Consider the following 27,543-nt stretch of genomic DNA (forward strand, 5'->3'; position numbering starts at 1 on the left):
AGTTTTGCTCTTAATAATAAGGCAAAACAATTAAACATTTTTTTCCTTTTATATAAAGACGTATACTCAAGAGCTGTACTGTTGTCATGGAAGTGGCCTTATTTATCTTAAATACAGTAGTAAAACAAAAATCTAAAAATAAAGATGTGGGAAACCAATGCAGATCAAAACGCTTGCATGTACTTTTCTATCACAATGGTGACTGTGTTGATATGATTCTAAAGTTTCCTGAACATAGACATCTAAAACTCAATAAAATAAATATGTCTTAAAATTCAACTAGAAGTTAGTCATGTTACTGACCTGGGTTCTTGGACTCTTTAATCAATAGAAATTGGTAAGAGGCCAGAGGGGGAATTCAGGCAGGGTTTTGTAGGGACTCTTGATGCAGCACAAGGGAGTGAAAACAAGTAACAAGTTCCCTTGCTCGCTCCCTGAGGTGGAGTGAGCTGGCCCCTTAAATGGGATGAGGGTAATGGTGGATCAGTGGGTCCGGCTGGCCGGCTGGCTTAGGTGGTCTGTCCACCCCCTTGGTGGTGCTTTGTGCAGGAATCACGCGTAGTACCATGCTTTGGCTCCCAGCACCTCAGATGTAGCAGTTGGGTTTTGGCCTTTTTGTATCTTATTCATAATTTGTCCCAGCTGGACATGCTTGCAGTTATTTTTAGTCCCTTATAGTTTCTTTGTATATTGTTGCTCCAGGAGAGGTTTGTTCAGGTGCAAGCTCTGCAGCAAAGTGTCCCAGGTCCCAGGATACAGCCTAGTTCAGTCATACCCTTACAGAACTAAATAAGAATGTGTCATGTATAGCAAATGAATTTTTATATTACATTTTCAAGAAAATAAGTTTAATGCTACTTATTAATTAATCCAATAGCCCAGTCTTATCAGTAAAACAATATGCAAAGCTTTATTGGAAATTATTATTTGAGTTGCCAGAAAAAAGAGAATTATGACTGCTCTATGAAAATACAGAATAAACTCTCCATGAAATTTTATTCCATATCATTAAGAGTGAAAATGTCCAAAATATTTCACAGAATATCCTGTATAATTTACTGTATAAAGTGAGGTTTTCTATTGCTGAAACTTAAAGTAATGCACATTTAAATTATTCTTTTGTAACTTCTCGATAGAGGAGGGAATTAAAACAAATACCTCCCCCAAAAGAGTTATCCTGTAACTACTATGGTTTTATGGTTCTGTTCAGAAAAATTGAAGATAACATAACTAAGATTCATTTAAGATTTAACTAAACTTCTTTCATACCTTTTTCTCCATCATGTCTAATTTGATATAGGAAGGAGGACAATTTGTTTCTAAAGCCATATCTTGGGGGAAAAAAAATGAGAAGGAGTAATCTTCTTCAAAAAGGTCCTGAAGATGTTATTTAACTTTATGCATTTTCTTCTGATACTTTTGAGTTAATAGTGTATGCTGCTTCCACAAATTACCTCTCAAGTAATTAGGTGAAATACATCCTTTTGGTGACTAAAAGCAAACATGGGAAGCTTCAGCTTTTATGAAGAGGATAATAACCTAGATTCTGAATTGGAAAACTTAAATAAATGTTTACCCTGTAATGATTTGGTTGTAATTGCCTAGCACTATAAGTATCATTTCAATGCATTCTAATTATCATATGATTAAAGAGTTAACAGTTTTAGATTAAAATGGTGAAACTACTCATTTCAGTTGGGAAAAGAGAAGATTAGGGCTCCATTTAAAAAATAGTCATTGGCCTTATCTATACAAGTTTAACAACTTGGGAAATTAATTCAAAATTCTGTATTAACAAAAGCCAAAGTTTATTTCATAAATGATTTACGTTTTCATGAGCTCTGCTGTATCAGGGAAAAAAGTGCTATTTCCTGACCCTAGCAAAAAGAATTGAGCAGGTGAAATTACATTAGTAATCGTGTTTCTGTTTAGATTATGCCTATTAAGTGGAATTAATGTTGGACTCAGTTGCCAAGGCAGTTTCAGTACTTGTGTAGTAATAATCCATAGATTTCCGTGGTAAAGTTTACACTGTCATAGCTTAAGTACCATACTGGAAGTTTCCTCTGGGTTTTGTTACTCAAACGAGATTGAAACCTCAATGTTGGATAAATAAGGATAACATGTGTGCTAGCATTTGTGTTTACTTTCGATTTTGTAAGATTTTCAGACTTCCAGTCTTCCATTTACATTTTTTTCTAAATTGTTAAAGTTGTTACACGATAGTAAATGCCAGTGTCAAAACAAACACTTGAAACATATTTTCAAAATTTCTTTTCCATGGCTCTTTGCAGCAATTGGTGAACCTGAGAGTATAGATTGGTATAATCCTCAAGGAGAGAAGATAATTTCAACACAGAGGGTATCAGTGCAAAAGGAAGGTATTAGATCACGATTAACCATCTACAACGCAAATATAGAAGATGCAGGGATATATCGTTGTCAAGCAACAGATGCCAAAGGACAGACACAAGAAGCCACAGTTGTTTTGGAAATTTACCGTAAGTCATGTATTTATAAGTTTTATTGATTGAAATTATACGTTCTTATAAAGAATTCAAATTAAAATGTACTTAACAATAGAAACTAACACTCATTAAGAACTAACTATGTGATGAACAATGTGCTAAGACCTTTACAGATATCAGCTTATTTCTATTTTACCACAGTACATCTCTAAAATAAAATCGATAATAGGTTATAGTGGATTATAAATACATAGATGGAGCCAATTCTGTTGGTTAAATAATATAGATGAAAATGTTTTAGTTTTTTGACACCATTAAGAATCTGTTGGGTGAATAGAAATCAGTACTTTATTTAGTGATATAAAATTTATTGGGAGTGCTTTTTTTCACTTTCAAAAAAAGATCATGACTGGAACAAATAAAATTACCTATGTGATAACAGCTACCAATCTAGAATGAGAGCTGGGGAAGGGTCAGCTGACAGGCTTTAGACAGAATAAAACCTGAAAACTCATCTAATGAAGAATAATATCTAACCAGATTCTTCAACTCCAGGCATTTTTAGTAGCAAGGTTTTCTACACTTACACTTCATTTTACGACTTGTGATTGATTGCTTCCTACATTCCTTTCCAACGTCTCACTTTTAGGAATTGTTAACCTGTTTAGGAACACTGAAGCTCATCGACTCCCAGGGTTTGAAACCAGGCTCTATCACTTACACCTGTGGCCTTGAGCAATTGCATAACCTCTCTGTTTCAATTTCCTCGTCTATAAAATAGATATAATTGTAGTACCTACATCATACATAGAGTTGCTTTGAGGACTACATTAACTCATGCATAAAGTGCTTAGAACTTTGCCTTACAATTAATTTGTGGTAGTTAGCATTTCTACCAGTGATAAATTATAAGAAGTTTTAGAATACTAGCTCATAAGACATCTCTTCCTTATAGCTTTGTTTTTGTTATTCTAGAAATAGCATACGGGGAAAAAAGGAAGCAGTACCAGAGCAAGACTTCCTCTTAGATGAGTGGGGCAATCTGTTGGAGTACTGTTGCCCTCATTTTTCCTGATTTGACCTTTTTTTTCCCCCTCCTGTTAGTTTCTAAGCTCCTCAAGGAAAGATGTTTTACTTATTTATATGACCATTTACTGTGCCAATTTCATAAATAACAAAGAATTAAGTTGAAATAATCATTTCATAGACTAGTATCTGGAAAGAAGTGTCCTTTGAAATGATACAAAGGAAGATCCCTAGTGCTTTATTTGTGAAGGTAAAAAATAATTGTTTCTTCTTAGCAAGAGCAATGAATTACTTTTGTGAAAATTTCTCATCAAGCATAAATATCCATATTCATGCATTCATTCAATACACTTATTGTATGTCTACTGCATGGCAGACAATATTCTAATTCCTAAAGACATTAGTGACTAAAACAGAAAATATCACTGGCCACTTGGTGCTAACATTTTAGTGGGTAGAGACACAAAAAATAAGCTAAAACTAATGCTTAAATGCTAGATATATATGCTATAGAATTCTATAGGAAAGAAATTAAGTTTAGAGACGTAGGGAGATGGCTATTTTGTATGTGGAGGTTGGGCAGAAATTTGAAGGAATTTAAGAGAGTGCAAATGCCCCAGAATGAGAACAAATCTGGAGTGTTCAAGGAACTGCCCGAAGCAGCAACTAGGAGGAGAGAAGAAAAACTGGGATCAGAATTGTGGGGCAGACTCCAGTTCATACAGGACCTAGTGTGGCATTGTAAGGACTTTGGATTTTATTCTCAGTGAGACGGAATTTATTGGGTAGGAGAATTAGATTATCTGGTTTAAGGTTTTAAAGGATCTAGATTTACCTAATTATTTTATTACAGCATCAATAAACATGGATTCTGAAATATGCTATTGGGAGAAATAAGCAATAATACTTGTATGGTTTGTTTTACTTTCTTGATGCAGAAAAACTCACTTTCAGAGAAGTCGTATCTCCTCAAGAGTTCAAACAAGGAGAGAATGCAGAAGTGGTTTGCCGAGTCAGCAGTTCGCCTGCACCTGTTGTCAGCTGGTTGTATCATAATGAGGAAGTCACCGCTATTTCCGACAGTTAGTATTTTGGTAACTCTCTAAGTTATATGTTCTAACAATACTGCAATTTTTTAAAAGACTGAATCTACCTGAGTAAATATAGCAATTAGATTGTTTGACCCTAAACCTCAAACGACTGTTTTGAGAACCCCAAAGCTCTAAACTAGAGTTTGGCAAACTATGGCCCTCAGGCTAAATTCAGCTCCTCTGCTGCTTTTCTAAGGTGTTATGAAAATTCAGCCAAACCCAATTGTTACATATTGTCTATGGCTACTTTGGGAACAAAGCTGAACAGCTGTGACACAGATGGTTTGTCCTACAAAGCCTACAATAGTTATTTTTTGGAGCTTACAGAAAAAAGTTTGCTGACTCCTGCTCTAGATCAAGAAAAAATTATATACAAACAGTTCAAGGATACCAAACAAATAAAGGAATCAATCCTGGTCTATTGAAATTCTGCATATTATAATTCAAACGTAATCCCATGGGTTTATTGTGTGTAAACTTATAATAATATCTATATGAATCCTACTTATTTTTCTGTCACTGTTCTTTCAAAGATACCTACATATTCTAAATATTATGATAAGAAGAATATGGATAATAGAAAGAAGAGTACATTCATTTCAATTGTCTTCATGATTTTGATTCAGACTGAGCTAAAATTCCAGAATAAAATGACATCTGAAATTGATGCATTATTTGCTTACATTATGCTACTTTATCATTGTGAATTGGGAGCATTTTCGATTTAGAATATTTTTCATTGCACTTGCATTGCAGAGAGGTACAAAATAACTGAATCTTTTAAAATACTTTCTATCTTGGATGATTTTGTTTTGTGTTTCTAAGAGATGAAACTTCTACAACATAAAGGAGAGAAGGCAGAGAGTTTCTGTTTTTGAATATGTACAGAGAACGTATCATGATCATGATAGTAAATTTGTTTTTAACTTTGAGAGAATTTTTCTGGGCTTGGCATTTTCACTGCTTGTCAGTTATTGACTAAAACTCTGTTTTCTATTATAGTAAGTTAATGAGATATAATACTTTATTTCCAGATAACTGCTTTAGATTTTACTAATAAATTTCATGAGTAAATTGTGCAGTATATTTTCTGCTTTCTTCCCCTCAATAATAAAGAAAAAGCAATTCTTTCATAGCAGTTAAATGACAATGTCTAAACACTTTCAGATTACCTAATCTTAGGCTTCAAGTGTACATCTGGTTTACTGTAAACCATAATTACAAGATGGTTTTGAAATGAGTTTTATTTATGTATTTATTTATTTATTTATGGCTGTGTTGGGTCTTCGTTTCTGTGCGAGGGCTTTCTCTAGTTGCGGCAAGCGGGGTCCACTCTTCATCGCAGTGCGCGGGCCTCTCACTGTCGCGGCCTCTCTTGTTGCGGAGCACAGGCTCCAAGCGCATAGGCTCAGTAGTTGTGGCTCACGTGCCCAGCTGCTCCGTGGCATGTGGGATCTTCCCAGACCAGGGCTCGAACCCGTGTCCCCTGCATTGGCAGGCAGATTCTCAACCACTGCGCCACCAGGGAAGCCCGAGTTTCATTTTTTAAAAGACAGTTAAATCGATGCTGACTGTAGGCCTCTGGGCAGAGAGTGTGAGCAGCAGGGACTGGCAAGGTTTTGACTGAACGGGCCCAGGGCACCGATCAGCATCTCCATCTTCCCAGAGCAGGTGATCCCTCCAGTTAAGTAGCCAGATGGAATTCAAGCCTAAAGACAGTTCATTCATTGGCATCCATGGACACTGGAGGTTGCCCTATAATATCTACTTTTTGTAATTTATTTGGGGATAAAATCTAATGATAGTCTGATAAAAAAAAAAAAACAGTTAAATCCTCAAAGCAAACACTCATGGTCAAGTACAGTGCTGATGGAGGAGTGATGCTTCTGTGCTACAGCTTACACATTTTCCCAGCATCCCAGGATGAAATGCTGTGAAGCTGGAATTCCATTAAGGCTCTACTCTTTCCTTGTCCCTAAAGCCTCAAAGAGCTTTTCTAACTGCTCTGTACCTAATTCGGATTCTTCATCTGTAAACAGTAAATTACTATATGCATTTTGAACAATGGTTTGAGTTTTAAGTAAGATAGGCTCATAAATATTTGTTAAGTGAATGAATAAAATATTTGACTATATATCGGATTCTCAATAAATAACATTTATTTTTCTTGTTCCTTCTCATTGGGTTTTTAATTCATGGGAATCAGTTAAACATAGAAACTTAACGCTGAGTTGCAGGGAAGGCAAAATAGAATTTTTTAAAAAGGACGTAAAATTTGCTCTGACTTTGGGATGTAAAGGATGTAGGGGAATTGTGAAGATGAACAAACTTTTCTAACCTTCTAATATTTGAGACACTTGCCACATACTTCATTATCAAACACTTTTTACATTCATAACAGATTTATAAGAAGTAATATTCTTCAGATTTTTATACCTTATGTGATCCTTTCATTAAAACTAATGAAATAAGATTAGGTTTACAACCATGAAAGGAACATATATGGGGATTTAGAATAATGCAGTGTGTACAGATAACTTTCTGAAGCCTTAGTGTGGCACAGGAATAAAGTTTAAAGTCTCCATATGAAACAATGAAGGTTTGGAAATGTCCATCTTATTAACCATGCTTTTGGTAGCAGCTGTGTGACAAATATGCAGAATTAATGTTCCCACAGACTACTCAAAGTGGAGGTTTACCATGCTGTTTGTTGAAAGGAAATCCATATGCTAAAGAATCCAAGTATTTAAGGAGTAAAGGTGACATTTTGTTATTAAAGTTGAATATCCTGACTTTAGTCTCAACCCTGATGGAAAGATATGCTATTGCAGTTGCCCATTCTACCTCAGCCATTTTGAAAGTTATCTCTGAAACTTCCTAAATGTTTTGAGCATTTTCTAATGAAGTACCCTTTTGGCATCAAAAACTATGGATAAAATCTTCTTGTTCAATAAAATTTGTATGAAATCTACTTCCAGTATAAAAAGTCATTCAACAATTATTGAACATTTAGTATATTTCATCTAGTGTACTAGAAGGTGGTGATTCATGGTTAAAACGATGAACAAGTCCACTACCCTCAACATATTAATAATCTAGTTGAAAAAATCAATCAATGAAAACAAGGTACGTTGAGGTATATGATAAGGAAAGTGCAGTGATAGAAGATGATAAACAAAGAGCACCTGAACTAGTTAGGTCAGAGGAGAGGGTTCAAGGTGCCTGCTGAGAGAGAAAAGCAACCTTTAAAGATGAAAAGGGATTAGCCAGCTAGAGAATGGTGGGGACTTTTCAAGAGGAGAGGACACCGTATGAATTGGCCCAGAGGTGAAAGCATGAGTGGCACGTTTCATAAACTGAATTAAGTTCATTATAACTAGAATTTATGAATAAGTACAACTAGAATACTTATAATAACTAGGATTTGTAAATAAAGACTAATAAGAAAGGATACTGAAAAAGAAGGTCGAGCCAAGCCAATATGGCCTTGACATCTCTATTGAGAAGTTTAGAATCTATCCAAAGGTGACATCACTAAAAGGTTTTAATTAAGGCAGTGACATGACCTAATTTGTATTTAGAAGGATATCAGTGCTTCAGTGAGGAGAATGAATTGGATGAGAGTCAAGGCCAAGCTCCAGGCAATGAGAACAGTTCAAATCCAAATGAAATAATTGCTGAGGGAAAAGTAGATTCTAGACTAAGAAATGATAAAGGGAGAAGCGATAGGATATGGGTTTGATTGGATATGCACAGTGAGAGAGATGGAGAAGTCAAAGATGACTCAAGGAATTTACCTTGGGCAACTAGCTCAATGTAAAGACCTGTGAAGACAGAACTGGAGAGTACCGTATGAGAAATTTCAGGTGGAGCTAGTGAGCCAGATTTTAAACATGCTGAGATTGAAGTATGTACAACGCTTCTAAGTTCGTACATCTGGTTGACTCTTGCACAGTTCTGGAATCACAGGAATCATCTGGTCTGAAGAAAAATTGTGAATCATCAAAATATAGGTTGAAGGCATAGGAGTAGATGAGGCAAACCATTCAGTGGCCGTGGGATGAGAAGAAAAGGGGACTTAGAAAATAACCTGCTTAAAGAAACATAAAGCAGACACCTTATTGTGTATTATTTGATTTCATTTATTTTCTTACTGCAATAATGAAAATGTGGATGTCTGTAAAACTGAGATAAATAGATCATCTCTAATAGTTAAATAGTTCCAGTATCCATAGTTATGTGTGATTGATTGAAACAGTGCTTTCTTCAAATGCTTTTTGTAAATACATATTAATAATGCTCTTTGGTTTGAGAGTTTGCTAACATCATTCCATGGACTTTACACATATACTTAGAATTTTTAGTTAAGCATGATACATATTTTAGTGAGTTAGAAAATATAATATTACAATGATTTAGTTATGACTCGTTGCATCCCTCTCTAAATTTGAACTTTTAATTCATACAGTTGACCCATGAACAACACAGGGGTTAGGGTGCCGACTCGACATGCAGTCAAAAATTCAAGTATAATTTATAGTTGGCCCTCCTTATCCGAGGTTCCTCCATATCTGTGGTTCAGTTCTGCATCCTCAGATTCAGTCAACTTCGGATTGTGTAGTACTGTTTTTACTATTGAAAAAGATTCCCATATAAGTGGATCTGCACAGTTCAAACCCGTGTTGTTCAAGGGTCAATTGTAATTGCTCCTCATTCTAATTTCCAGCAACACACTTGAATAGAGTTTTTTTACATTTACTTTGAAATGTCATGTATTTTTAAGAGTTCTGAGTTACTCCAGGACTTACTATAAGTTACATTTCTTGCAGATTGCCTTTCTTTCTCTCCAGTCTCTTCTTTGATGAGAAAATTTACCAGGGGAAAGCATCTGCATAAACATTTTTGTATCTCTTCTTAGAATCACCCAAAAGGTGAAATAAATATTTTGGGAAAGTTTATACTTCCTGGGCTGAAAATTATGTATCTATAGCCTTGTAACTGGTATTTTCTTTCAGAGGTAGCCTCAGAATCTACACATTTCCATTCCTTATTAACTGTCTCTTAGACAATCAATAACCACATGTTACCTATTTTAATGACCTTCTATAGTCTGATAACTTCTTTATTTGTATTTAAAGCCCAAACTTCTACTTTGACTTAAGGAATTGCTGTGAAAAATGAACCCCAAATGCGAATGGCTTAATGTCATAGCAATTTATTTCTCACTCATGCAAAGTCCAATTGACAGCAGGGGGAGAGGCAGGATTGTACCCTTCCATCCATCCAGTGATCCAGTTTGAGGGGGGCTGGACCATTTCCTCATGTGGCTTCTGTGTTTGCCCTAATACCTCTATTAAGCCAGCAGATAGGGGAAGAGTAATAAATACTGGAACAGTTCCAAAAAGTAGCTTTAACAGTAGATATCCAGAGGTGGGTACCTTAAATTAATGACATTTCTACCTTACCAAAAGTCCCAAAGGGGTCAAGGATGTTTTCTCTTATTCATCAATGTATCCAAATACAGTATCTAGCAAACAGATGATGTTCGATGATATCTATGGATGAATCGATTAATGAAATTTAGGATATTACATTTATAACATGTTTCAAAATAGAACTGGATATGAGAACATTCTTTACTTGATAGGAAGGGGCAAGGTGTTAAGACTGCAACGATATTGTGATGATTAAAAACTAAGGCCAGGCATTATGGAAAATACTGTCAGGCTGAGATGCTACTTAGGCTAGCCAGGTTATTTTCAGCAATCAGCTAATGCATGCCCTATAACAGCTTATTTTTGTATTTATGCATGTGCATATACTCACACATAAAATGGAATCGAGATAAAATTAATGAAGTCTAATCTGTTCCTTCCTAAAATGGATTATCTTGCATTTAGAAAAAAAATCTTTCAAATAAATCTGAGATATGACCATTTTATATGCCCTCTACATGACTTGAATATTATTATGTATTTTAGCTGCCTCCTCAGGGTATGTGCAATTATTAGTTTAATTATTGTGTGAGGAAGGATAGTCAATCAATTTTCTAACCCTTTTCCTTACTCAAGTTGCTACATATTTGCAGTCAAAACGTCTTTGTGTCTGCTATATCTGATGTCTCGGCTTTGTTCTTTTGTGTATCATTTCTGCGTTCAGAGTACCAAGGGCAAAATAATACCCTAACCGTTTTATGTGGAAATAAAATCTTGAATGTATTTTTGAAAAAGATGTGTAACCAGGCAGTGTAGAATGGAAAAATTGAAGTCATGAAATTATATTTTACTTTCAAATTTGAATTTGTTGATGAAAAGTTTGATAGTGTCAGACAAGTGCCATATTTTAACTCTTAGCAATTTAAAGCATGCTGGACTCTGCCTTCAATTACTGATATCATTTCCTCCCCTTTGCTTACCTTACAGATCGGTTTGCTATCTTAGCCAACAATAATCTGCAGATTCTCAACATCAATAAAAGTGATGAAGGTATATACAGGTGTGAAGGAAGAGTGGAGGCTAGGGGAGAAATTGACTTCCGTGATATCATCGTTATTGTTAATGGTAAGCAGATAATAATTAGTATGTATCTTTTTGTTGCATTTAGCAATATGTTTATTAAAAGGGCAACCATGTAAACTCAGCACTCAAGACTTCCCTAATAAACCTCTTCTATACCTAGAGGAAATCTCCTCAGCTTTAGGGTAGCATCTGCTACATTGTATTACAGCCTCAAGGGCAGGATCTGTGACTTATTTAACACTGTCATCCTCTTTTACAAAGAGTCTATAAGGGAGTAGTTGCCTTTTTCTGGCTTTGTAGTTGTTGAAAGAATGTCAAGTGAAATACAGTAAAGTATGATACTAGATTTTACTTTTAAATTACATTAATTACCTGCTTCAACTACTCTAATTAACAGTATTTGCAGGTTTTACCAAATTAAATAATTGAATACATAGTTACCCTTTGAAATATTAATGGATGTTAATAACTAAGTTTATGACATCAAGATGACATCTCTTCCTCCAAATTTGGCTTCTTTACTCTATTGCATGCCTGGGTTAACATGACGTTCTGTGAGGCGGAAGATAGATTAATGTTATCCTAGTTATCTCCACTTTGGTAATCTAATGTGTCACCAAGATGTACACTGTATTTCTTTAACATCTATCAAATATACTCTATTTTCCCTACCATGCTTTCCATGAGTGCTGCCCTTTCCAGTTCTTTTTCGTATTTTTCTTGTGTGGCTGCAAGTTGTTTGTTTCCTCTACTCTCAATTTCACAATTCCAACTTTCTGTCCTATCAACCTTTCAACACTTAAAATTGTCAGTGTTTCCCATTACCTTCAAGACAAAATAAAAACCACTCTTCATGGTATAGGAAGTCTTTTATGATCATCAGCTACCTTCTCTAACCATCCGCTCATAGGTAGCCCATGCTTCAGCCATATGGAAATGCTAGTAGTAACACTACACAAATGCACTTTGACTTTTTTCTTCTGTTTTAAAATAAATTAGAGATAACCATAATCACAGGATTCTAGAAGCAGAATGTAATTTGTTCTTTCTGGAATAGACAAAATATGAATTTAAAGAGTTAGCCATGAGTTTTCTATCAGTTAGGGCTGGGAAGGGGAAACATAAATCAGTGTCTTCTTCCATATCCTATGCACCTCCCACCATGAGCTAGCTCTCCCATTTCTTGAAGAGACTGGAGAACAACACCAGGAATAGCATATAGATCTAAAAGAGTTATTTGGTTTTTCCTTTCCTGGAGTGAAGGCATTTTAACCACAAAATTCATGCTGAAATGTAAAGAGAATATTAAATCACTGAGAATTTTTTTCTCTCCTTCTCTAAGTCTATAATTAATTGGGATTTGTGGATAACATAATGGAATAGACCAGATGGTTATTAGGCAGGTTGATAGAAACTGCACATGCTCATGGGTGAGTCCAAAGTGCCAGACCTTCTGAGAAAAGACTTTCAGAGCCTTTTTTTGGTGGCAGAATCTGGTAGTTATCGAGTGCTATCATCGATGGAAGTTTTGGCCTTCAGCCCAAGAGGAAGATTTCAGTGCATGAAGAATAGGTTTAAATATGGAGATGAGTACTATGTTTGTAACTGTATCTATATATCTATATCTATTTTTAATATCTATAAGTATTTCTAATATCTTTCCCTCTTTATTATGTACACTAAACAAAGGTAACTTACAGTGGCTATTTAGTTTCTTAAGTATTAACTTAACCATCTACTGTCCTTTGTTTCCAAAAGAATTTAAGGTAGGAAATCTACGTGTATTTTGTCACAGGCAAGACCTTGTGCTCAGTATGCTCTTGTGAAAATGTGGGTTATAATATTAGTTAATAATATAAAGTTTTTTAAAAAGGACTAAGTTTATAGGAAGCAGTATATAAATATGTACTATGCTGTATGTTATATATGTATGTATATGTAAAATTATGCATATATTTTTACACTAAAACATTAATTTGAGTCTGATGTGAAAAAGGAAACGTCATCTGGCAGATGTAGCATATTAAGCCTTTATTATCCATTCTGTTATTGTAATTTCTACTTTAATATAGTTATAACATGTTCTATCTCCACACTAGATTATCTGTGTGTTTAAATGTGATTACATTTTTCTTAAAGGAAGGATTATTTGGGTATGAGTGGGTTAAATTAACAAAGTTTGAATCTTCAAGTCTATCATGATCTGCATTCAATCTGGAATATTTATTTCTATGTCTATACTTATTATATTGGGGTTCATAAGGAGATAAACACTGGAATGTGTTCTTCTGCACAACTCACATCAATCATGTATGTAATATCCTGTTGTGACTGCATCACACTGACCTCCAAAGCAAATCATCCTCCTTCCACTCCCACTTTTCCTCTAACAGAATCAATTATATGTCCTAATCTGACCTTCTTTACTAGAACACTGCTTTATCTCCACTTCTTCTTATTAGTCACATTTCCCTGTTATGGTCACAAACTCCCATATCTTAGAATTCCTGGAACCAATTTCTTCAAAATAACAGTGTTCACAAAATCAACCATTGATTTATTCCCCTTTCTGGATGATGCAGTTGGACCCTGTCAAAGGAATGCATTGACTAATGCCACCAGACAGCTGTGCTTTTCTCTCACATTTTGCCTTTACTTCAGTCAGAAAAATCATGCTCTCCAGTCTTATTGACTCTTGCCCTGCTTACCTACTCCTTTTAAATCTTGAGCCCTCTCTAAAAGTATCTTTTATTATTTACCTCCTACAAAACCTCTTGCAGATGTTCAATGAAAACTTTGAGGTTGCAAAAATTAATAATAAAATAAAAGCACCAACTTTATCCACATAATCTTATGTTTCTTCAGTTACAATATTTGACTTATTACATGCTTTTCTCCCCAATTTATAATGCATACCTCTCTCTTATTTGCTACTAATTTTTATTCTTGCTAATTTGGACTTCATCATGGACCTTTTTCAACTCCTTTCATCTCTAAGTATATTGAAGTCCCAACCAAATACTCCTGTCAAATGTTTCTTCACATTCACTACTTTCTTGCCAAGTCCTGGCTCTGGAAGAAGCTCTTCTTTTTTCCATTGTTTGCTCTTTGCAACTTTTCCCTCACATTTCCTTTCTTCCAATGCATAGTCTATTTTTTCAACAATTAGTTAAAAGGTATCCTTGCTAGTTTATAATACCAGCCATACCAAATGTTAAGGATCTTTTTTTTCCCTTAACTCCCTCTATGAATTTCTTACGATATTTCTCAATGCCTGTGTATAGTTTTTCACAAATCTTTATCTCCCCTCCCTTTAAGAGGTTATACATCACTGCTCATTGCCATGTGAAGTGTGGTGCTTCCAGTGCAAGGCTTATGCATCTCCACCCAATTGATGATATGACTTGCTCTGGCCATTGGCATATAAGCAAACATGATATACACTATGGCTGAAATTAAGCTTCGAGAAGAATCACATATTACTTCTCTTGCACTTTCCTCCTGCCATGAAACTAGCATGGCCCTAACAGAGACTTCTCCTTTACCTTGGGCATCATGGAGAAACACGTGGAGCAGAGTCACAGCTGATCTGCAGGTGCAAACACAGAACATAAATAAGAAGTAAAACACATTTTTAAGCCCTGAGATTTTAGAGTTATTTGTTATCACAGAAAAGCAGACAAATTCAATGCCAGTGGCTTTTTCTTACTTAAGGGATTTAAATGCTGTCTGACCCAGGAATACATCTGAAATTACTTCCCTGAGTGTGTCTCAGACATCTTATAATCCCACTTTCCCCTGATGGTGATCATTTCTTATGAATTTTTTAATTATCTTATCAATATATTGGGAATTCAACTGAATATTTTTGACTATAGTTTTGATGTTATTTTGTATTGCACTTATATATTTATTCAGCAGGTAAATGAGAAGTGCTGGCTATATTTTTCATACTTTGTTAGGCTCAGAATACTAACAGATCTCATAGAGCATTATATCCCTCAAAGCACTTACAATTTTATCTCAAAAACTTAAAATAATCAACTTTCCTAAAGTCCCTGATTGTTTATGGAGCTGCTGAATACAAAAGCATACAGTAAATGCATTTTTTATAGATATTTACAGACTCTTTTATAATAAGAAGGGGAACCTAATGTAGCACAAGAAGAGACTTGGTATTTGGGATAAATCTATTGATGAAAAAGTATTATTTTGTAGAACAAAAAGGGGAAATGTATTGTAGACAGATAAAATAGCATCTGCAAAAGCAAAAAGAGTGTAGGATGTGAAAAAAGATCTAATACCGTAACTGTTACTGGAATATGAAAGTTTTAGGGAGGGAGTGATGGTGATGTTAGTCAGTTGGTTTGGGGATTAGGTGGAGATGTAGCTGCAAAGCAGGAGGGACCAGATCATGGGGGACTATGGACTTTCTTCTAAGAGACAAAGATGAGCTTCCATTTAGGAGCAGGGTACCTGAGAGAGAGAAGGATGGAGGCAGGGAGAAGAAATGAGTTCAAGTCAGAGATAAGTAGGGTCTGTGCTAAAAGACAAAGAAATGAGGAGGAAGGTGTATAATCAGATAGTGTTTGAAACAAAGCCGTTGTGTTTACAAGTGTGTCACAGAGGCAAGAGCAATAAAGGCTTAATTTCAAGACTTCTAATGTGGCTTCTAGGCTTCCAAAGTAGTAAATGCAAGCAGAAGTGATCAATAAGTAGGGAACTGAAATATATCTGGTGAATTTGGCAATTATGAGTTTACAAGAGACCTTATGGTGAACAATATCATTTGCATGGCCTGGGTAACATTCAGACTGCAATGACTTAAAGAATAAATGTACACGTACATTCACTGAATAAGAAAAGTATTGAAGGTACAGCACCTATTACCTCAGCTTGTTGGAACCAGCTATTAAATGGGAAACATTACAAAGTTGAATGAGGACCAGAGGAAGTGACTGGAGTGTTAGGACGTTTGTAAGGAAGATTTACCTTGAACATAAAGACAATATATCTTATGCTGAGCCTGGAGGAAATGAATCAAAAATGGGTGAGAATGTGGGTTAATTTACAGGTAGGTCTGGTTGATAATTTCAGAGAAATCTTGCCCCATGACTTCAATATTCTATTTCTAATCACTGACTTCACTCATCTACCAAACATTGATGCACTACTGGTATTTTTCCAATATTTTTCAACATATTTATGTTCATACCTGCTTTTTACTTGATCTTAGGTAGGTTTTCCAAATGCCTAAAACCTTTCTTTTCATTAACTTCCCAGTGGCTACCTTGATTTTATTATTATACCTTATTACATTTTTATTAACTTGGTGAATTTGCTGGCCATCTTTTCTATACGTTTCTGAACTCTTTTTACTAGATAATTATACTACACACACACACACACACACACGCACACACACACACACTTATACACAAATCATGGGTAAATTTTTAAAAAGAGGATCAAAATTACTTGTCTTGCTTTAACCCATGCCCATCCTCCATCAGATTCCTAGCCCTTAGTTAAATAAAATGCTCTCCCACACTACTCAAAAAATGATGAAAAGACCCGGAAATAACTTTTAGATTTAAAAATACAGCCAGTAGAGTGTTATTTTTGTAAAATGTTCTTTTAAAGTATAATGATTCATTATTTTCTGAATCTTTTGTAAATTTGTGAAGAATGATCCACTAACAGCTGGTTCAGACTTGGGATAATGGAAGCAGGGACAATTGAGAATAGATGAAAAATACCTAGTAGTATAATTTTAAAGCAATTGTGTCTTTAGTTTTCCTTCGAACATTAAAATCAACAGTTGATGACAATGGCCAGAGATATTTGTGCAAGTAGGTATCTGAATGTATACCTCTATTCCTGCAGTGACCCTCAGGCAGTGTATTTTATATTCCTACCTATTTCTAGCCAGTTCTTAAAGTTAAGAAAATTAGGAGAAAATACTTTTCTTTTTATTAAAAATGAAAAGTCAGAATTTTTCTCTTTAACTTTTATGCAATGTTATATAATGTAAAACATATATACAAACATAAAAGACAGTAAACCAGCCTCTTATATATCAGTAATATAATTGACTCAAACATGCAGAGAGATATTTTAAGTCAGTTTAATGACTGCAAGTTGTGAGAGGATTGGTAATTTATAACAATATTATATAATATATAATTCACCGAAAGGTCAAAAAGTAAGCATTTATCAAAACCAGAATATTTTCTAATTTGATAAAACATTTTTCTTCCTAATGATCCCAAAACATTTTTCTTCCTAATGATCTCACTTAATTTCAAAGATTAGCAATCTGGGAATACAAGGAAAGAAAAAATATATTTTTTTCTCCTTAATACTTATCCAATCATTATTTTAGAATTTTCAGATAATAGAAAATTAGGTAGATCGATAGACAACCTACAAAGATCTAGGCACGTCTTTTTCTTCTCCTCAGCACCAATAATTAATTGGTGTGAATAGTAAATATAGCTTCTTACCTTTTCTTCTATCTTTATTTCTCTTCTTCCCAGAATTTCCTGAGTACACTTAAAGTGGAACAATGTCATATTTGAAAGTCTATAGAGAAGTATGTTTTTATTTTTCTACGTATTACTTTTAATCCCCAATTAAAAGAGAAGGCAGAATTTTCTCATTGTTTGAATCAGAACCCTACTCTGAACTCACCTATTTTCTGAATGGCACCTCTTGGTCATGTAAGAATTGTTCTTTTTTTTTTTTTTTTCTCTAACATTTGGTCAATAAATACAGAAGTGAATCCTATCATTTGTAAAATAATAACAACACTATCTGAACAACAATAACAACAACAACAACAAAACTTCAAGAAATCTGTAGAGGGCCCGGAGATACTGCAATAAGGAAAATTTTTAACATTCCACGGAATCAAACAGTAACTAAAAGTTACTACCAACCTACCACCTGACATTGTGGAACTGATGGACATTCAGTACAATTAATGTCTAAATTACTTTGGAGAGACATGCTCTGGATACTTATACTTCTACAAAAGTCATAGTATATGATGCAAATAAATAATAAAGGCAAGAGATACGGGTCATAAGTAACTTGCGGTGTGAATAAAATACTGATATTGCTTCCTGAGTTACCCTTTAGTGCAGCCCATTTTGAAGAACAAAAGTCATGAATGGTTCTCTTGCTCTTTTGGTCGGCCACACTCTCACTGTCCTTTGTTCCCTATTTTCTGATCAGTGTGGCCAGAGTTTCATCAGTTATATCGGTCTCTCAAAGAAACAGATTTAGTTTCATTGATTATTTTTTTTTTAATTTTACTTGTTTATATTTTATCAATTTCCAGTCTGATCTTTATTGTTTTGTCTTATCTGTGGTTTAACTTGATCTTCTTTTTATGTTTATTTAAATTTAAACCTCAAGGCACTGATTTGAATCCTTTCTTCTCTTCTAATGAATACATTTGATGCTCAAGAATCTGCTGTATGTACTGCTTTAATTTCCTTCCACAACTTTCAACATGTTGTGTACACTTTGCCATTCAGTTCAAAACATTTGTAATTTCCCTTTTATTATTTGTCCTATAGGTTATTTAGAATTGTGTTACTTAGTTTACAAATATTATACATGGGGATTTTTCAAATACTATTCTGTCATAATTTCTAATTTGGTTCTAATGTTATGGAAAAGACACTTTTTTGATTTAGATCTTTTCAAATGTATTTACTGTACAGTAGAACAGAAAGTGTAATCTGCTGGTTTGGTTGGGGTTTTGGTAAACATCAGTAGTTAGGGTCAATTGATAATGTTGATCTAGTCTTTTCTATCCTTTTTTAACTTCTTGTCTACTTGCTCAATAAGTTATTAAGAGGGGGCTGTTTACTCTTTAACGAAAGTATATAGATTTGTCTTTTTTTCCTTGTAATTATAGCAGTTTCTGCTTCATGAGTTTGGAAGCTCTGTTATTATATGCATAGAAGTTTAGAATTATATCCTCTTGAGGAATTGACTTCTTTTTTAACAAGAAGTGATCCTGTTTATCCTTGGTAATATTCTTTGCTCTGAAACCTACTTTGATATCAGTAAAACTAACCACCTTTCTTTTAATTAGCATTTCCATGGCATATATTTTTCCTTCCTTTTAATCTTAACCTAATTGTTTCTCAAGGACAGTATATAGTTGGGTCTATTTCTTTTTCTGTATTAATTCTAACAGTCCCCGCCTTTGTATTGGAATGTTTACACAATTTATATTAAATATCTTATTGATTTAGTTGGATTTAAGTCTTGCTATTTTTCTTCTATTTTTCTTATCTGTTTTTTGTTCCCTTTTTTCTTCTATTTCTGCCTTATTTAGATTTCAGAGTATTTTTAATCCATCATTAATTTTCTATTTTGGCTCATTAATTATAGTTTATTGTTCTGTTATTTTAGCAGTTGATTTTCACAGTCATTTTTCAAGTGATATGATACTATTTCACATATTGAATAATAATACCCTCTTCTAGCCCTTGTACTGTTGTCATCAGATTTTTTTGTATCAAATCATGTATTAGTTTTCTATTTCTGTGGTAACAAATTACTACAAATTCAGTTGCTTGAAGCAATGCAACTTTATTATTTTCCAGTTTCTGTAAGTCAGAAATCCAAGTAGGCTCAGCTGGGATCTGCTCAGGGTATTAAAAAATATAATAATACTATAATTAGTTTTACAATTTTTATAAAATCAAGGTGGTGGAAGGATTGTGTTCCTTGCTGCAGGCTCTGGGGAAGAAGCTCTTCTAAATATCATTTAGGTTGTTGGCAGAATTCACCCTCTTTCCACTGTGGGATGGAGGTTCTCTTTCCTTGCTGTCTATCACCTGGAGGGGCTGTGCTTAGCTTTCAGAGGCCTCCCCCTGGGTGCTTCCTCCAGTGCCAAAAACAGTGCCTTAAATCCTTCTCAGACCTGGAATGTTTCTGACTTCCCTTCTGCTGGATCTCCGGACTTCTTCCAGCTGGAGTTCTCTTTTTTTTAGGGCTTATTGATTGAATAATACAGGATACTCTTCCATTTCAACGTCTAGGATCTTAATTATATCTGCAAAGTTCCTTTGCCCTGTAACTTAATGTATTCATAGATGGCTAAGCTTAGGGCACTGACATCTTTGCAGAGGAGGGGACCTTATTCTGCCTACCATATCTTCATACTATATGTTTCTTGTTGTTGTTGTTGTTTTCTGCTTTAAATCGTCAATTAGCTCTTAACATGACTTAATTAATAAATAAAACAAGGCTTTTACATCTATCTACATAGTTACCATTTCCACAGCGCTTTATTTCTTTATGTGTATCAAGATTTCCAACTGGTGTCTGTTCCCAAATGCCTGAATGACTTCCTTTAGCATTTTTACAGTGAAGATCTGCTGAGGATGATTAACTTCACCTACTTAATGTCTAAGAAAATGTTTATTTCACCTTCATATTTGAAATGAATGTTTGCTGGCTATAGAATTCTAAATTAACAATATTTTAAATTTCAGTAAATTAAAAATTCTGAGCCATTATTTTTGACCTGAGTGATTTCATATGAAAAGTTTGTTCTCATTCTTATTTTGTGCTCTGTACATAAAGTGTACCACCCATTTGGTCCTTGCAGATTCTTGAATGTTCTTTATAGCTTGTTTTAAGCAATTTGGATACAATATACCTTGGTGTAATTTTCTTCATTCTTGTACTTGGGTTTTCTTGACAAACTTGAGTTACACTTTTTACCAAATTTGGAAATGTTTTGGTCATTAGTTCTTCATATATTGTTTTTTGTCCCACACTCCTGTGAGACTCCAATTTCACATATTTGAGGCCACTTGAACTTATTCCACGGTTCCCAGATGTTCTGTTTTTTGATTCTGGTGTTTTGGGGTTTTTTTTTAGTTTTTTTTTTCTTTCTGTATTACTTTTGGGATAGTTTCTATTGCTATATGTTCAAGTTCATTAATCTTTTCTTCTGCAATGTTTAATCTACTGTTAGTCCTATCTCATGTATGTTTGATTTCAGACACTAGTTTTAATATGTACAAATTTATTTTTTAATTATCTTCTAAGTCTCTTGACATGATCAATTTTTCTGTAGATTCTTGAACATATGGAATGCAGTTATAATAATTTGATGTTTTGTTCTAATTCTATCATCTATGTCATTTCTGGGTCAGTTCTGGTTGACTATTTTTTCCTCCCTCATCATGTCTCATGTTTCCTGCTTCTTTGCATGTTTCCTGCATCTTTTCATGTGCTTATTTCTCATTTGTATATCCTCTTGAGTGAAATGTCTCTTCATATCCTGCCCATGTTCTAATTGGATTTTTTCACTATTACAGTTCAAGAGTCCTTTATAAATTCTATAAATGCATTTTTGCCTTCCAAACAGCCTCTTTATTGATGTCTCTGTTCATCTTTTGCACATTTTCTTACTGTTGAATTTAGATTGTTTTATATATTTGAATACAATTCCTTGCTCAGATTTGTGATTTGTAGGTTCTTTTTCCCTACACTGTGGCTTATCTTTCCTTTCTCTTAGTGTCATTCAGAAAGCAAGAAAAAATTTAATTTTGAAATCCAATTATTAATCTTCTTTTATGAACCATTCTTTTGGTATCATGTCTAAGACATCTACACCTAACCCCAGGCTACAAAGACTTTTTTCTCAAGTTTCCTCTAAACTTTTTATACTTTTATGTTTTAAATTTAGGTCTTTGATCCATTTGGGGTTCATTTTTTTACGCTTCAGTGATTTTAATAAAGCACAGTCAGCCAGTGAGACTGAGAATCCCCTCAAATGTTGCCTCCACGATCCACTCTAAAAAAACTTCAGACCAATACGGGGCAGTTCAATAATTAAGATTAGCCTTTTGGCTTTTTTTGTCTTCCAGAGTGGTAGTTTCTTATCTTCCTCACATGCATATAATGGACCACTTTGTAGAAAACTTAGCAGGACTCTTGTCTCATGCATTATCATTTTTTTGGGGGGGGAGGGTATAGTTGCTTTACAATGTTGTGTTAGTTTCTTCTGTACAACAAACTGAATCAGCTATATGTATACATATATCCCCTCCCTCTGGCACCTCTCCCCGCCCCCCATCCCACCCATCTAGGTCACCACAGAGCACTGAACTGAGCTCCCTGTGCTATGTAACAGGTTCCCACTAGCTATCTGTTGTACACATGGCAGTGTATATATGTCAATCCCAATCTCCCACTTTGTCCCCCTGTTCCCCCCTCCCTGTGTCCACATGTCCGTTCTCTGTGTCTGTGTCTCTATTCCTGCCCTGCAAATTGGTTCATCTGTACTATTTTTCTAGATTCCACATATATGTGTTAATATATGATTGGGGCTCATTTTTATATAAGAAGTGAGTTTTGTGCTTCAATTCACCTATTTGCATATGGATATCCAATTGTTTAAAAGCCATTGTTAGAAGACTATCCTTTCTCCATTGAATTGCCTTTGCACTTTGTAAAATAAAACTTTTAAAACATAGTTGGATTATAGGCATCTATTTCTGGACTATTCCATTCCACTAATCTATGTGTCTATCCCTGTACCATTATCATACTGCCCTAATTACCATAAGTTTACATATACCTTAAAATCAAGTAGTATGATTTGTATGACTTTGCTCTTCTTCTACGAAAACGTTTTGCAAAATCTAGTTTCTTTGCCTTCCATTTAAACTTTAGAACATGTCTGTCTATGAAACAATATACTGCTGAGATTTTAATTAGAATTCTATAGAGTCGATATCAGTTTTGGAAAATTTTATACTTTTTTTGTTGATTCTACAAATGCATGAACAAGGTATGTCTCTCCATTTATTAATGTATTTTGTTTTTTTGCTTCATTTGACTTTTTGTAGTTTTCAGCATTCAGATCCCATACATGAGTTTTGTTTGATTAGTATCTAAGCATTATATTTTTGGAACTATGCATACGTTTTTTAAAAAAATTGGTTTCAGTTGTTTCTTGCAAGTATGTATATTGAAATATGATTTTTTTGTGTATTTTTCTTATATTCTGTGACTGTATTGCATACATTTTTTAGTTCTAGGAATATTTTTGTAGATTCTTGGACTTTCAATGAAAACAATAGTGCATCTGCAAATTGTATTAAAGTTATTTATTCTTTTCCAATTGTATGCTTTTTATTTTTATTTCTTACTTAGGACTGCATTTGCCTTCCAGTATGATGTTAAATAGGAGGGTTAAGTGAGGACTTCCTTACCTGTTCCCAATTTTAGAAAAAAAGTATTCATTCTTTTACCTGAATGTTGCCTGTTAGCTGGAAATTTTTGGCAAGATATCTTCTATCAGGATAAAGAAGTCTTTTCCGTTCATGGCTTGTGAAGGGTTTTTATCTTGAATGGATGTTGAATTTTGTCAAATTCTTTTTCAGCATCAATTCACATTACTGAATAATTTTTCTTCTTTAAACTGTTAATAAATTGAATTATATTAATTGATTTTTCAGTATCGTGCCAGTTTTACAATTCACAGAATAAACCCCACTTGATGGTGATGTATTTTTTTGTATGTGTATTGCAGAATTTTATTTTCTAAAATTTCATTGAATACATTTGTGCTTACCTAAATGAGTGATATTGGTTTGTGTAGTTTTCTTTTCCTGTACTATCTTTGGTTAAGTTATCCTTATAATGCTGACCTCATAAAATGAGTCAAGAAATATTCCCGCCTCATGTTTTTTTAAAGAGATTGTGTAGAAATTGTGTTATATCTTTAACTTTTTGGTAAAGTTCAGAGGATAAACAATGTGCTTCTATAGATTTTTTTCAGAAGGATTTTAACCACATATTACATTCTTTCAGTAGTTGCAGAACTATTTGAGTTACCTATTTCATCTTGAGTTAGTTTCACTAGTTTGTGATTTTCAAGGAAACGTTCCATTTCTTCAGCACTGTTGAATTTGTGTACATAGGCTTGTCTGTATTATTCCTTTTTAAAAATTCTTTTACTGTATGTTGTTGCATCTGTAGTGAAATACCTTCAATTCCTGATATTAGCAATCTGCGTTATCTCTCCTTTTATCCTGGTGAGTCTTGCTAGAGGTTTATTAATTGTATTGATCTTTGAAAGAATCTTCATTGGTTTCTTTTAATTCTCCCTTGTTTGTTTTCTGTTTTTTATTTTACTGATATCTGTTCTTATTTGTAGTATTCTTTTTTCCTTCTGTTTGATACGGGTTTATTGTGCTCTTCTTTTTCTAGTTTCTTAGATTGGAAGTCACAAAGAGTGATTGTGAATTCATCTAATTCTTGTTTCCATTCTGTCAGTTTTTGCTTCATATACTTCGCAGCTTTTTTGTGAGATGAATGCACATGTAAAGATTGTCATTTTTCTTCCTTTGGAAAATTGGCTCTTTTATCATTATGAAGTATTCCCCTTTATATCATGTAATTTTATTTGCTCTGAAATCTACTTTGTTTGATACTAACATAGCTACTCCAACTTTCTTTGGATTGATGTTTGAACAATATATATTTGTCCATTCTTTTACTTTTAATCTACCTATATTATTATATTTTAAGTAGTTTCATTATAGAGAACATACAGTTGATTTAATTACTTTATTCATTCTGATAGTATATATTTTTTAATTCATGAGATTAGACCATTTACATTTCTCTTAGATCTGCAATTTTTGTTTTGATTTGTTTTCAGTTTATTCTTTCTGCTTTCTGTCCTTCTATTTCCCCTTCTCTGCCTTCTCCTGGGTTTTGTGAATATTTTTAATGTTCTATTTTATTTTATCTATTATGTTTCTGTCTATACATTTTTCTGTTTTTTGTGATTGTGCCTGCTATTGTGAATATGATGTGCCTCTTTAACTTAGAGCCAATATTTTACCACTATAATTGGACTGTAAAAATTGTAGCACCATATAGATCCTTATACTCCTCTCTTCTTTATGTCTTAGTAGTCTTCTATATTACATCCGAATTTAGTGAAAACCTCATAGGCAATGTTAAGCATTTTTATTTCAATCATTAACTGTATTTTAAAGAACTCAAGGGGAGAATAGTCTATTATATTTACCTAGATATTTAACATTTCTCCTGCTCTTTCTTCATCCCTGAAGTCTGATGTTTCCTCTGATAGAATTTCTCTTTGTATGAATTTCTCTTTTGTCTGAAGAGGTCCCTTTAGCAATTGTTTCGGATCAGGTTTACTGGCAGACATTGTATTACTCATCCTTTATCTGAGAACAATAATGTCTTTACCTTCATTTGTGAAAGATATCTTTGCTGAACACAGAACTTTATTTTGACAGATCTGTCTTTTTTGACACTTTAAAAATATCATTTCACCTTCTTTTGACCTCCATTTGTTTCTGATAAGAAATCCACAGTTATTTGAATTATTGTTGTACTATAAATAACACACTTTTGTGTTTGTATATCTTTAGTTTTTAGCAGTTTGATTGTGACATGCCTGCAGCATGAACGTCTTTGGGCTTATCTGTTTGGGTTTCAAGACTACAGCTGGTTTTGAATCTGTGTTTTCAAAATCATTTGCCAATTTGGAAAGTTTTCAGACATTAGTTCTATAGATACATATACATAGGTATACATATACAAATGTAGATGCATACATTTTCTATGATGTTTATTTCTCCTTTCCTTCTTAGATTTGATGACATTTTGGTGTTGTCTCACAGGTTCCTGAGGCTCTGTGTCTTTTTTTTTTCTTCTTCTTTAATATTTTCTCCTTCTGTTTTGAAGATTGGACAATTTTTATTGGTAATTCGTTAAGTTCAGAAACTCTTTCCTCTGTCATATCCATTCAGCACACCCATGAATATCTTTGTTACTATAAATTTAGTTCTAATATTTATTCATTTATTTTTAATATACTGTATGTCTTTACAGGAACTGTCTTTCCATTTATTCTGAGGTGGTTCACCCTTACTCTTTGGAAAATGTTTAAAATAGTTGCTTTAAAGTAGTTTTTAGATAATAAAGCACGTTTCAGTATGTCACTGGCATTTAACACTAACATAAGATTTTCCTAGGTCTTCATAGGCCAACATTTTTTAGATTATATCCTGGATTTTGAATATTATGAGATTCTGGGTTTTATTTCAGTTCTTTGGAGAATGTTGATATTTTTATTTTCGCAGGCAATCAATTTATTTAAATTCAAACCACTTACTGTGACCAGCCTTCTGTGGTTTGTGGATTCAAAATCAGTTTCATTTTCAAAACTTTTGCACTAATTTTCAGATCTGTCTCACATATGAACCAATGGCCATTCCAGGACCTGTGGGGTAGGATGTCTCTTAGTTCAGTTCTCAACGTCTTTGTGCTGTTTAAGATTACATCCACACATTCATAGCTCAGGGCTGAGCTCAAGATTTCATAAATAACTTGATGTGGTTCCTTTTCCAAGCTCTTCCTACTCTTTTATCTCTCACCTACTTACCTATTCTTTGAGTCTTCATTTTTCAGTCCTATAATTAGGAAACTGGGGTTTATTTATCCCCTCTCTACCACCAATGTGCCCTCATTCAGGGTCAGTTAGCCAGAGGAAAGAGAAAGATAAAAGCAGTAGGTATGTTTGCTTTGCCATCTTGGGACCATAACTCTTCTGATTAAAGAGGAAGATTGCCCTGTCTCAGACAGACACTTACAAGCTCCCTCCCTGCTGCCATTGTCACTACCAGGAGACTTCTTTCCTGCTCGTTGAACCTGAACTAGAAGGCTTCTCTTGGACCTCTCTCAGGCCATGCTGATTCCCACTTCTGGGTTTTGGACTGCCTTCACTTCAGTCCAGGGATTCTGAAGAAAAAAAATGGTTCTCTGATAGATTGTCTCCTAGTATTTGAAATTCTGATATTTTTCTATTAGAAATATGCCTGCTACCATTTATATTTCAGAATCCTCAAACAGATTATCCATGCATTTTGTCTAAGTGTTACAGACAAATTGAGTGATAGAGACAAATGTAGAAGAGTTTCTCCAATTTACCCAGAATTGGAACTCTGTAATATTATTTTTAATCTTATTGACATGTATGAGATTGGGGGGTTTTCCTCATTTCTTAACTCTAAAGAATTATTAAAGACATTAACTGGAATGGTGTACAGCAGCTCAGTTTTGATTGCTACTCTATATCACTCCAGTGTTACTCAGAATATCTAGCTCACATTTTAGGAATAAGCTCAGGCTACTTATTGACTTTTGACAGTAGTATATTTAAGATCAAATATTTCTAAATTAGTTGAGGCAAAATTAAAAGACTTATAGGGGAAAAAGTAAAAGAGGCTTCAACTCTTCTTCCTTTCTGCTATCACAGATGAAAATTATGTTGAGCTTACAAAACATAATTATGTAGGTCTTTTAAAAACTGTAATAGTAACTTCCCAAAATTATGAGCTATATAATCATTTG

The 27,543-nt window shown here is 34.0% G+C and overlaps 1 protein-coding gene across 3 annotated transcripts in view; it reads left to right on the forward strand.

Annotated features, from left to right (window-relative positions):
* Positions 1–27,543, forward strand: part of NCAM2 (neural cell adhesion molecule 2) — a 491,886-nt gene that overhangs the window by 274,176 nt on the left and 190,167 nt on the right. For all 3 annotated transcript variants that reach the window (XM_082460389.1, XM_082460390.1, XM_082460391.1), the window contains exons 3-5: positions 2,295–2,501; positions 4,433–4,576; positions 11,008–11,145. In XM_082460389.1, coding sequence (XP_082316515.1) covers positions 2,295–2,501; positions 4,433–4,576; positions 11,008–11,145 — 489 coding nt within the window. The remainder of the gene's footprint in view (positions 1–2,294; positions 2,502–4,432; positions 4,577–11,007; positions 11,146–27,543) is intronic.

The sequence above is a fragment of the Balaenoptera physalus genome (assembly GCF_965194825.1).
Source record: "Balaenoptera physalus genome assembly, chromosome: 4".
Taxonomy (NCBI): Eukaryota; Metazoa; Chordata; class Mammalia; order Artiodactyla; family Balaenopteridae; genus Balaenoptera; species Balaenoptera physalus.